General features: G+C 37.2%; 1 protein-coding gene across 1 annotated transcript; it reads right to left on the bottom strand.

Moving 5' to 3' along the window:
* Nucleotides 1-7,630: 7,630 nt before the first annotated feature.
* LOC133800232 (uncharacterized) lies at nucleotides 7,631-12,167 on the bottom strand. Its single transcript, XM_062238186.1, has 10 exons — nucleotides 12,082-12,167; nucleotides 11,770-11,953; nucleotides 11,562-11,657; nucleotides 10,797-10,857; nucleotides 9,828-9,892; nucleotides 9,518-9,591; nucleotides 9,330-9,403; nucleotides 8,478-8,644; nucleotides 7,854-7,939; nucleotides 7,631-7,720 (listed from the first exon to the last, which is right to left on the bottom strand). The coding sequence occupies exons 1-9, from the start codon at nucleotides 12,165-12,167 to the stop codon at nucleotides 7,871-7,873; spliced, it is 876 nt and encodes a 291-aa protein (XP_062094170.1). The 3' UTR covers nucleotides 7,631-7,720; nucleotides 7,854-7,870.
* Between the last annotated feature and the right edge of the window lie 706 nt (nucleotides 12,168-12,873).

Here is a 12,873-nt window from a genome sequence, read left to right as displayed (position 1 = left end):
CTGCGAGGTGCTTTTTAAGCTCCTGGAAGGCCAGCTCGCACTCTTCCGTCCATTCAAATTTCTTGCCTCCCCTCAATAGGTTGAAAAACGGAAGACAACGGTCTGTAGATTTCAAGATAAACCTACTTAGTGCCGCCGTCCTACCGGTCAAACTTTGGACATCTTTGTGTCTTCGAGGTGAGGGCATGTTGATCAAGGCCTGGATCTTGTATGGGTTAGCTTCTATTCCACGAGCGTTTACAATGAAACCTAGGAATTTTCCTGATGATACCCCAAAGGAGCATTTCTGAGGGTTAAGCTTCATGTTATACTTCCGGAGCACGGCAAATCATTCTTTGAGATCATCAACATGGTTATCGTTAAGTTGGGACTTGACTAACATGTCGTCAACATAAACTTCCATATTGTTCCCTATTTGCTCCAAAAACATCATGCTCACGAGCCGCTGGTATGTGGCCCAAGCATTTTTGAGCCCGAATGGCATGACATTATAACAATATAGCCCCTTGTCCGTTATGAAGCTCGTATGTTCTTGGTCAGGGGCATGCATGGTAATCTAGTTATATCCAGAATAGACATCCATGAATGACATCAGGCCATGCCCTGCTGTGGCATCCACGAGCTGGTCAATCCGTGGTAAGGGAAAACAGTCTTTCGGACAGGCCTTATTGAGATCCGAATAGTCGATGCAGGTTCGCCACGTCTCGTTGGGCTTCGGAACCAGTACCGGATTAGCCACCCAATTGGGGTAAAAAGCATCCCTAATGAATCGGTTTGCTTTTAACCTGTCGACTTCCTCTTTCAATGCCTTCTTTCTATCGTTGTCCAGCTGTCTTCGCTTTTGCCACTTTGGTGAAAAGCTTTTATCGATATTTAACGTTTGGTTCACAATATTTGGACTTATTCCCACCATGTCCGAATGTGACCATGCGAAGATATCCTGACTTCTCTTCAGAAAGCAAATTAATTGCTATTTAGCTTCTTCGCATAGATGTTTCCCGACCTTTATCATTCTCGATGGATCTGATTTTTCGAGCCTGACACTCTCGAGCTCTTCTAGTGGCTCGAGGTTAGCTATTTCCTCCACTCTTGGGTCGATCTCTTCATCTATCTCTAAGATCATCCCGTCCTTATTTTGGATAACGACGAGTGTTTGTTCACTCGCCTGTTTCTTTCCTCTTACGGAAATGATATAACATTCCCTTTCGGCTAACTGATCTCCCTTCAGCGTCCCGATGCCACTAGAAGTCGGGAACTTGATGGCCAGATGCCTTACAGATGATACTGCCCCCAGCCCTACTAGGGCGGGTCTCCCGAGCAGCACGTTGTAGGCTGATGGCAAGTCCACTACTACAAACTCCTTCATCTTGGTCACCGAGACCGGGTAGTCTCCAAAGGTTACTGGGAGTACGATGGACCCCATACAGGCAATCCCCTCTCCTGAAAAGCCGTACAAAGTTGTTGCACATGCTTTTAGGTCTCAAAGCGCGAGTCCCATCTTTTCTAGGGTGGCCTTATAGAGGATGTTCATGGAGCTCCCATTATCAATGAGAACTCGGTGAACTCTCTTGTTCGCGAGTTGGAGAGCGATGACCATTGGGTCATTGTGGGGGAACTGAACATGGGACGCATCGTCCTCAGTAAAGGTAATCGATTGAGACTCAACTTTTTGGCATTTTGGAGCTCTCGGTTCGGGTTCGTAAGGAGACCCGTCCCCAGTCTTTAGCTCGTTCAGATATCATTTTTGGGCATTTCTGCCCATACCTGCGAGATGAGGCCCTCCCGAGATGGTTATCACGTCTTCTCCATCAATTGGAGGGGGCCTATCTTCTTCCCTGGCTCAGGAATTGTTGTTTTGTGCAGGTTGTGGCGCAGCTGCCCTCTGGCTTGTAGACGCCTGATTAGTATTCTGGTTTTTGACATATTGTCTGAAATAGCCTCTAGAGATCAATCCTTCGATCTCGTCTTTCAACTGACGACACTCATCAGTAGTGTGCCCGGTGTCTCTGTGACATCGACAATATTTGCTGGACTCCCTTTTGGACTTTTGATTTCTCATGGGGTCTGGACGCCTGAAAGGAGCCTGGTTTTCATTAGCCAGGTGTATATTCTCCCGGGACTCATTGAGCTCGGTGTACACTTTGTACACGGAGAAATATCTTTTCCCCTTCTTCTTCTTTCCCCCTTCGGCCTCGGGGTTACTCCCTTCATTCTTCTTTCTCTTGGAAGGGTTTTCCGCAGTAGGCTTTGAGGCTGGTGGGTCCGCCGAGATTGAGGCAGAGTTTACGTTTATCATTGTAGTTACGGGCTGGGAGGTCATATTCAGTGTCGACCTCACCTCCTCTACATTGACAAACCTTTGAGCTCGTTTATTAAACTCAGTTAGGGACCTCACCAGTTTTCTTTGCATATCGTCCCAGAGAGCACTTCCTGGCATTACTCCAGCCTGGACAGCCATTAGATGACCGCTGTCATCCATATTTCGAGCTCGAGCAACTTCCAAGTTAAACCTCGTAAGGTAACTTATCAATGTCTCGCCTGGCTGCTGCCGAACGTTAGTCAGAATTGATGCCTCAGGTCTAACCCCCATCATGGCTCTGAACTGCTTCTTGAAGTCCTTTGATAGCTGATCCCAAGAAGTGATTGAATGTCTTTTATATTTCTCGAACCAGCTTTTGGCTGGTCCCGTAAGCGATGCTGGAAATAAATGCATCTGAGCTCGTAACCCACATTACTTGCTCTCATTATGGTATTGAATGTACTCAGATGGCTGTATGGGTCGGAGTTTCCCTCAAAAGGTGGGACATAAGGGATCCGAAATCCTTGAGGAAACAGAGTATTGGAAATATGGGGAGCGAACGGTTCGAGCTCCTCGTCAGAATCCTCATGCCGACCCCGACCTTGCTCATTTTGCAAAAGTCTGAAGGCTTTTTCCAACTGATCAATTCTTTCCTGGACCGGGTCCGCGAGGGTTCTTGCCTGAAATTGGCTGTCGTTGATCACAATTCCAGGCTCGTGCCTCCGCAGGGGATCTTTACGCCCATTTAGGTTATCCCTCAGGTCTGGGTTTGACGGGTTAACATTACCTCGATTCTGATTCAAGTGTTCCCGCAGGTCGGAGCGATTCCTATGGTTCCCAGTATTCTTTCGACCTCGATCATACATACTGACTGATCTAGTATGTCCTGATTCGTCATTGGTAAGACTCGTCGCATGATTATTTCGAGATGGGTCTCTTTCATGCTGCCTCGTCTCTGCAGTGTGAGACCGGGACATTTGACTTCTTGTAGATTGGGCGCCTCTTCGCTCCCTGAAGGCTTCTCTGTTCCCTTGCCTCCTTCCTGCACGTCTTTCCTCATCATCTCGAACTGGTTAAGCATTCCTGTGAGGCGGTGAAGGGTATCTAATAGGAGATGGTGGGAAACGTATGGGTGACGGTGGCTGCCACCCATTTTGAGGCCTAGACAGTCCAGAGTTTGCCCGAGACGGGTCGGTTGCATTCTGTGTGTTACCAGGGATTTGAGTCCGAGCCTCTGTAGGGGCTCGGTTATTCCCAGCTCCCGCTGGTACTTCCGCAGTTGAATTAACAAGAGCCCTAGCTCGGGTACTTCTTCGGGGTCTCGAGGGAGCGGATTGCTCTGCTGGTGCCGGAGGTTGCTCTGGCCTCCTCCTGGCAGCATTTTTTCGAGGACGTCCACGAGGCCTGCGGGGAGGAACATGCATGTCCCTCGGAGGAGGGGCTTGATTTTCACGCAGAGGTGGGGGCTGAGCCGCCTGAGCTTCTGCGGCTAACCTAGCCAACTCCTCATTTCGCTTATTAGCTTTAGCAAATTGTTTTTTCAGCTGTCGGTTTTCAAGTTCCACAATGGGGACGTACCGTTCAGGATTATAGTACATATCCTCATCCCTTGGGGCTGGAGGTCCCCGAGAATCGGAGGACTCGCTTCTATCTTCAGTATCTGGGTTTACCATCGGCTGCTTCCCAGGGCATCTTGGATAGTTTTTTTCAGGAATGTTTTGATCGTTTGCGGCCATAACTGTTCAGGGATCGCACTGCTTAAGGCTCTTAATGAAAGCACCAAACTGTTGACGCCATTTTTCGTCAACTTAAACTGTAGAGCACGTAAACAGTAAAGAATTATGGCCAGAAAAACACGATAAAACAAGGAGAGTTTTTTACGTGGTTCAGCAGTTAACTCTGCCTAGTCCACAAGTCTTTGTTATTAGAACTTAGGAAATTTCTAGAAATTCTTCAGGGATGAATTCTCCAGAGTTTCTCTCAAGATCACAAAATTTCGTTCCTTTACAAAGGTACATGACTTCTCTATTTATAGAGGAAGTCTCAGAATACTCTCCCACACGTTCAGGGAAGTTATCCTGTATATTAATAGATTTAATGGCTTTAAAGCCTGTAACTCCTATATACAAGGAAACGTCCCCTGAAGATCAGGGGGCGTATAACTGACTAATAAATATCCCTTTATGGTAGGGGTGTTACAACAATAAATGTAGGCTGCGTCTCTTCAAGTGACTCATTAAGCTGTTCGAAATCAGCAATCAGCATCATGCCAGTCTAGGTCTCTGAGTAACTTACGAGTTATATTATTTTCTCCAAGACCACATTGTTTTGAGCTCACACTCATGTCAGGCTCGGACCTCTTGATCCGAGGTCACCCAAAAATGGACGCCTTCCGATTTCTGTCTTTCGAGCTTATAAGGACTTCGAGGTCACCCGTCTTCGAGGTTGCCACCAACTATGAAGATTCAGCGCCTAGGTTGCGAACACGTATTCTAGATATTGCGAGCTCACACCTGACGAATCCACCTTTCGAGATCACAATCTTCGAGGCTCGAAATCTGGGTGTAACAAAACCATTACTATTTTGGATATAATGGACAAAAGTCTACAATTGTTATAGTTCAGGGGGTATTTTTTCTAAGCAAAAAAATTTAGGGGATAAAAGTCTACACGTGCTATAGTTCGAGGGAATACCCTTTTCTCTTTTAAAATATGTATAGATTAATATAATATTTAAATGGAGAAAATTTTTGGTATGTTATTAATTGAGTTTTATTTTAATACATGCATACTAAAAGTTACATCTGTTACAAATAGTTTATTAAAATTAATATTTATATGAAACTATTAATAATATCATTTTAATTATAATTAAATAAATTTGGTATGACGAAAAAAATTTCATTTTAATTTTTTTAATAGCATGACTTTTACTGAACAATGACACAATTTGAGATTTAATATTATTAACCGTGTGCTTTTTAATTTTTTTTCATTATAACAAATTTATATAATCATAATTAAATGGGTAAATACTATTTTGGCTCTTGTATTGTACAAAAGTTACTGATCATACCCTCTGTATTATTAAATGATAATTTGGACCAAGCATTTTTTAAAATAGAACATAATAAAACCTTGAGCCCAATTTCGGTCCAACATTTTTTAAATATGACCAAAATACCCCTAGTTTTATTAAGTTAATAATTAATTATATATTTAAATAGATTTTAAAATAAAAAACTATTTTAATAATAAAAATATTTATTAAAACATATTAAAATTAATTAAAAATTTAAAATAAATTTAGTAAATATAATTAAAATAAACCAAAATTTCAAACCCAGATTTAACAGTACAAACATCAAAATCAAAATTAAATTAAAAAACCAAAAAACAAAATAAAAAACTCACAATCCATCAACAAAAAAACTCTGATATCATATGCACAAATCAAAACTAAAAAATTCAGCTCCCTCAAATTCGACATCTTCAGATTCAATCAACCAAAAGACAACTAAGAATCCCAAATCCAATACTCATTCAAGCCCCAAAACTATCCCTAACTAGAAAAATTATCTTCTTAAATTTGACTATAATTTAACATAATAGATTCATGGAGAAACATTGAAAGCATCCTTCTTCTTTTTCTTTCAAAACTTGTTCCTAGCCCGTCAATTCCTTCCATGGTCGTCGACCCCTAAAGACCTACGAATCAGCGTCGTTTGCCCCTCGTGCTGCTCCCACTACGAGAAAAAGGCTCTACAGCGAAGACATATATTGCAACGACTCTAAAGTCGTCGCTATATTTAGGCAAAATCCACGAAATTTTATTTTCTCTTAATTTATTAAAAAATAAGCTACAGCGACGACATGTCATCGCTGTAGGGTTGTCAACAACACACGATCTGGCCTCCAAAATTCCTGATACGCTATAGCAATCGTCGCTGTAGGGTTCCAGGAATTTGGAGGGAATAGGAGGCGGGAACTGACTATACAACGATGACATGTCGTCACTGTAGGTTATTCGTAGGAAAAAAATAGGGAAATATGTTTGTCTATAGCGATGACATGTCGTCGTTGTAGAGTCCAATATAATCCACTGATCAGTTATTTTGTTCTCTACAGCGACAATATGTTGTCGCAATAGGGTCCAAAATAAAATGTGGGAACGTGAACCACCAAAAAAATTAAGTCAAATTTTACTTCCTACAGCGACGACATGCCATCCCTGTAGAGTACATAAAGCACACGAGGGGATTTTGTGTACTATTCATTATCTTACAGCGACGACATGTCGTCGCTGTAGGGTGTCACCGTTGAGTAAAACTATGCATTTGATATCAGCGACGAATTTTGATTACCTATGTCGTCACTATAGGTCACTACAAGAAAAAATGCTTTTAATAACACCGAAAATGTGTTATCAAAACATACCATAACACTTTCTGATGTGTTAAGACCGACTATGTTATTGTAGGTCAGGTACTTTACATAACACTTTATCATTGTTATACAGATGTGTTATTATACTGTCAACGATAACACATTTTCTGTGTTATTTTAACATATAGATAAGTGTTTAATTATGTTATTTATAGTCGATTATATAACACATTTCAATACTTATAAATTTATGTTATACTATATTTTAGTATAACACTTTTTTTGTGTTATACTACACTTTAGTATAACACTTTTTTTGTGTTATAATACACTTTAGTATAACACATTTTTTGTGTTATACTATACTTTAGTATAACACATTTTTTCTGTTATACTACACTTTAGTATAACACATTATTTGTGTTATATAATGAAGTTTGCATAACACAATTCTTTGCATAAAAAGTGTTATTGTAATAGATATTATAACACAATTTTTGTATTATTTTAATATTTAGATAAGTTTAAATTCTCATTATATATTTTATTTATATAACACTAATTTATTCTATTATATTTTAATTTTTTTTATATAATTAAAATTAGCTTTCTAATATATACTAGCATCATCAAATGAACTTGATTTTCAAATAACAAAAAGTAAGAACATTCAACATTGTATTAACAATCCACAAATTAGTTTAAAACATTCAACACTGTCATCAACAACAAAATGTTCTTTAAGTATTCAAGGAGTCTTAAATATTCAACATAGTTAAAAGTTACTACTTTCAACACAAAGAAATAAACAACAGTTGCAATGACTGTACAGTTGCAAAGAATGGGTAGTAATCCCAGACACATTAGAAATATTAGCCACGTCCTCGACAGATTCCATGTCTATCATGCCACCAAAATGTGAACTGAGATAACAAAACTCCACTATCGAGAAAAGCAACACAAGTAAAAGCTTTATTGTTATGTTAACCTCTATAGTTGATGGCCTGAAGTCACACAGTACCCGAAGGCCAGAACCTGATGTTTTCAACAAATGTATGCAAACAGATAAGTTGAGACTTTTACATGCAGATCTCAAAAGAATCAGAAAGTAACATGTCCCAAATGACCCCAAACATAACATAGTACACAAGAAAAGAACAGTATTTACCACACTCGACTCTCCAATTACCCACTCACGGCAGTTTCTTGAGCATGAAATGAGCTGCCAATGCCCATTAAAGCAAAACACACCGCCTAGAGCATAAAGAGAAAAAATATCAATATAAAGAACAAGGTAAACCAAAAATTTTATAGAAAAATCAAACAAGCCTATCAAGAAAAGAAACTCTTGGCAAATTTTTAAATAATCAAAACACAACAAATTGAAGATTCCCATTTGTGCCAATTCCAAAGTGCAAAAAATAGTTAACAGACCTTAAAGCCAATGTACAGTAAAACATATTTCAACGGAAAAATGCGGGACCATATGGTCAAATGTCCATTCAGTATTCATAAAGGACTAGTCCATATCATGTCTGAACTAGAGAAAATGGTTCAATAAGACTAAAAATGTGACCAAACCAAGTTCAATACCATAAATTGCATAGAAATATCAGGATTTTGAAAGATTGGTACTGCACTTGACACTTAAAAACAAAGGAATCATTGTTTTCCCCCTTGGAATAGGAACCATCCAATTTTTATTCCCTCTAAAGAACCATTTGAATAGCAAGAATCACAAGCTATCACTTGGCGACATCGATGAAGAATATGAAGGGAGAATAATACAGACCTGATTTCTCACACTTGGCGCAGTCGTCCAGTGCTGAGGATTTGGTATTACTGCTGTACTATCACTTACGAAAGTTAATGTAGCTAACTCTTGTTGTACATAAGCTGTTATTAATGGTGGTGCTTCTCTCATTACCCATAATAAAAAGGCTGAGGGGATTGATGAACCTAGAAGCACACAAAAGTGAATAAAACAAATCAACAAACAATTACCAATTCTCCCAAGAGCATTTTACTAGAAAATTTACCAATTTACCAAGAGCATTTACCAATTTACAATCTTTTAACCATGTTCACCCTGTAAGAGCTATTATTTATTATCAACAAGAAAATTTACATCTAACTCTGCTAATCAATGCTTAACTCCAAGTAATCATTAGGGGGGCTAAGGAGAGATCTAACAATAGAACCTTGGCAATCTATATGTTTTTGAAGTTCCATTTGTTTCTATATGTTTTGTCATTACATTTTTTTTTCTTGAATAAAATGAAAATAAAACCTGAAGAAACCCTCTTGGTTGGTCAAGAGTTCTTAATATAAAATGGGAATTTCTTTCGATACAAACTTCTAGCATGAAATTTGTAATGGATAATCTCAAGAGAATATAATAGTGAAGCAAATGTCCTAACAAAACACTTGAGGATTTGTCTAGTCACATCTATAAAACTGCTAAAGATGCAACCATTACCACATGAGATAAAAATATTCTAATGTAGAGAGAAGAATGATAGCATAGAATCTTCTCTGTCGAAGAATATAGTGGCCAAAATTACTTTGTGTTTATGTAAAACCATCAATTGAATAAAGGTCAACTCATTAACTGAATTTGGAAGGGTTAGTTAGCATTACTTACCTACAAAGTAATACACAATTAGAAGAGATATACAACCACCATTCACTTCCTGGTCATGCCAGTGATAAAGCATCTGTAATTTTTTTTTTTAAATTACGAGAAATGAACTGCTAGAGATCTATTAGACCGAGTTAGATGTTTGAATGAAAAATGAATGGCATTACATGCCCTATAGATAGGAACTTATAGGAATGTCAGTTAACAAAGCCACAAAAGCATTAGAGGTGAAACATATAACACAAACAACAGCTAAACCCGCAACCTGCAAACCCAAAGTTACATTCATTCAGCACAACTTAACAGCTTTCATGAAAAAAAAAACATGGAAAGTGCTCATAAAAAGGTTTTCAATTTATATGCCAAAAAACAAACCTTTTGAGCAATCTTATATCTGGATAAAGTTGAAAAGTAAATCATGTTTAGCATTAGAGATGGCAAAAATCAAAGCAGCTAAGAAAGAAGGTAATATCATATTAAGAATGAATTGGAAAAAAGTACCTTCCAAAGCTCTGAAGAAGCTCTTTCAGTTCTGACTTTGCTCATTTTCAGGCATAGTAATATTCCTTGAAAAAAAGAAAGACAAAAAAAAATTATAACTTAAAAATAATAATAATAATAATAATAAAGGACCCAAGTAATTTGTTTTGATCGTAAAAAGCATTCACCGCACCACAGAACAAAATAATCAAACAATAATTAGCATGCATTAATGGTAAAAGAAAACATGTGTAAAACAACCTGTGCTTTTCCAATTTCTAAAAAATCAAACATATGGAAAAGTGTCCAAATAGTGACTTCTCCTGAGAGTTCATTATATATAAATACTTTGACCTTATGATGAAAAATACAAATAACAAAATCCATTAAAAATAGACTTTAATGATCATGATTTTATTTTTTTCTCTAGGATTTCTTTGGAAGGAATTAAAACCATCAGTTTCTGAGAAAAAATGGGTAACTCAAACTTTCTGAATCAATTGAAACAATCTGAGTCAATATTAACGCCTCAATGTAATAGAGAAAATCAAGGAAGTATTAGTGTTGAATTTGAAATTACATGTGAGGTCCTGTTAATTTGGGGCAAATCCTTTACTTTTGCTTGACATATTTTATAGTTTTATAGCTGTCAGAAATTATTATTTTATTTATTGTAAATGAAATACATCATACTTAAATTGCATATTCTTGTAAATATGGAAGCAAGTGGAATTCCGGTTCTTTTAAGTATTAACCTTTATATTACTTCATTCAACTAAAAATAAGTCAATAGCATCTTGTGAAGTGTAATAAGTTCTGACACCATAATACAAAAACTGTGTATTAGGTCATCCCATCAAGCAAAAGTAACCAACAATGACCTAATTAGTTCCTACACCGAAACAAAAATTACAAGAAAATGAACAAAACAGATGATAACTAGAACTTCTGACAATTGAAAGCAGATAAACTTGAACGAAAATTGCTTACCATAACAAGCTAATGCTCCAGCTAATAAAAGCATTGCTCCTGCAAAAACCTCTACATATACCTGCGAAAATCAATAATATTATTGTCATAACTCCAATATATGTTAATCCATGAAGAAGTAAAAGTATCGTAACCTTCTTTGTTCTATCAGAAGATATTGCAATCAAGGTTATAGCAATTTATCACTAACAGTTGTTCATTTAACTCATAGAAAGCACAAAATAAGAAAAGTTAGTTTTAACTTAGCATCTTAGACATGCCAATTATCTGATTTGAACACTTTGCAAAAGTAATCTCCTATTTACAGTGTATGTTGTACCACAAATAAGCCATTGGAAAATCCTTAAATGTGGGAAAGTAACTAGAAATCCCTAAGTAGCCTTAGAAAGCAATAACTTAATCATGGACCATAAACAGTACTGGACCGGCATGGAGCCATAGTTTTATTAAAGGGGGCTATTTGTATTTTTTTTTCGTTACTTTTGGAAGCTAAATTGGAATTTTTGCATACAATTATAAGAAAACATTAAAACAATAAAAATGATTGAGCCTTCCGCTATACTGGCTATAATGCCTGGTATGTAACTGTGTTGGAAGCATAGGAAAAAGAGATTCAACGTAATTATTAACCATTTCATATATATTCATGTCATAATAAAAAGAAAAACTAAGATCAATTCATAGTCAGGAAAATTTAGACAGCATTCTATTATAATACCAAGGAAAGAAAAATATAAAATGTATCGATATGTGCATAGTGCATACCCGAGAAACCACTGTAGAATCAATAGGGTTTTTTCCCATCCTAATCCAGATTATAACAGCACAAGCCAACATTATTACAATAACTAGAAGAGTTGCCTGATAAATTAATAAATATTGAGTTATGCATCTTGATGAAACGTAGTAACACATAACACTTCATTAATTTACTGAAAATATTAATAGACTATTGCACATGCTATTTCCATACCAAAATAACAATTTTTTGGCGGCTTCGAACATGAACCAACTGGAAAGGTAAACATCTTCTGTGATTATGATTATCTGCATTTAATGAATTCCGTTCATTAAATGTCTTCTCTAGCAAAGATTTCTCGGCACTGCTTTCTTCCTCTTCCTCATCTTCATCATCTGACTGATGGCAGAGATCAACCCTATAGGAAAGTTTATTAAGGGGAACAAAAAGGAAATTACAGACAAGCAAGGGGGCACCACATATAGTTTATAATGGGCTGATAGCAAAATCATCAATTTGAGAATGACAATTAGATTTCTTTCTTACATAGATAAAAGATTCTCCTTTGATGAACCTAAGAGTTTTAAAACTGCTATTGCTTGTAAGGACAGAAAAAATTGGCTTCCAGCCATGGATGAGGAGATGAAATCTCTATATGACAATAATACATGGAGGTTAGTAAAAAGGTCTACTGGTTCTAGATTGGTAAGCTGTAAGTGGATTTTTAAGATTAAAAAAGGAATTCCTGGGGTTGAAAGAGGCAGATTCAAGGCTAGGCTTGTTGCTCGTGGTTTCACACAAAGGGAAGGCATTGATTTCAATGATGTTTTTTCTCCAGTTATGAAGCACAGATCTATGTGGCTGAATACATTGCTCTCACTGAGGCAGTTAAAGAAGCTATGTGGCTTGAAGGTATTGCTAAGGAACTGAAGCTACAGAATGATGTCATTACTGTTTACTATGCTAACCAAAGTGCTATACACTTGTCTAAAAATCAAGTGTACCATGAAAGAACAAAACATGTAGATATCAAACTACATTTTGTGAGAGAAGTTATTGCTCAAGTATTGGTGAAAGTTAAAAAGATTCCTACTGAACATAATCCATCTGATATGATTACTAAAGTACTTCTAGGCAGCAAGTTTTATCACTGCTTGGATCTCATTCAATTACAAGATGGATAGGCCCTACGGGGCTATTTAGGCAGTCACTAGTTCAAGTTTAGTTTCTGAACCAAGGAGGAAATTTGTTATATCGGTCCAGGCAACTAACTTCTAACTGTTTCTGTTAAGTTTGTTGGTTCTATTTCTTTACTTGTAATACTTTGCTATATAAGTT

This window comes from Humulus lupulus, chromosome 9, assembly GCF_963169125.1.
Source record: "Humulus lupulus chromosome 9, drHumLupu1.1, whole genome shotgun sequence".
Taxonomy (NCBI): Eukaryota; Viridiplantae; Streptophyta; class Magnoliopsida; order Rosales; family Cannabaceae; genus Humulus; species Humulus lupulus.
Note: the sequence above shows the minus strand (reverse complement) of the source record. Positions and strands in the feature narration are given on the sequence as shown.

Coding starts and splice junctions, on each gene's coding strand:
- LOC133800232 (XM_062238186.1), bottom strand. CDS start 12,167: ATGGCTGGAAGCCAATTTTTTCTGTCCTTACAAGCAATAGCAGTTTTA. Junction 11,658..11,769: donor GCCAAAAAATTGTTATTTTG/GTATGGAAATAG, acceptor TTAATTTATCAG/GCAACTCTTCTAGTTATTGT. Junction 9,893..10,796: donor TGGAGCATTAGCTTGTTATG/GTAAGCAATTTT, acceptor CTTTTTTTCAAG/GAATATTACTATGCCTGAAA.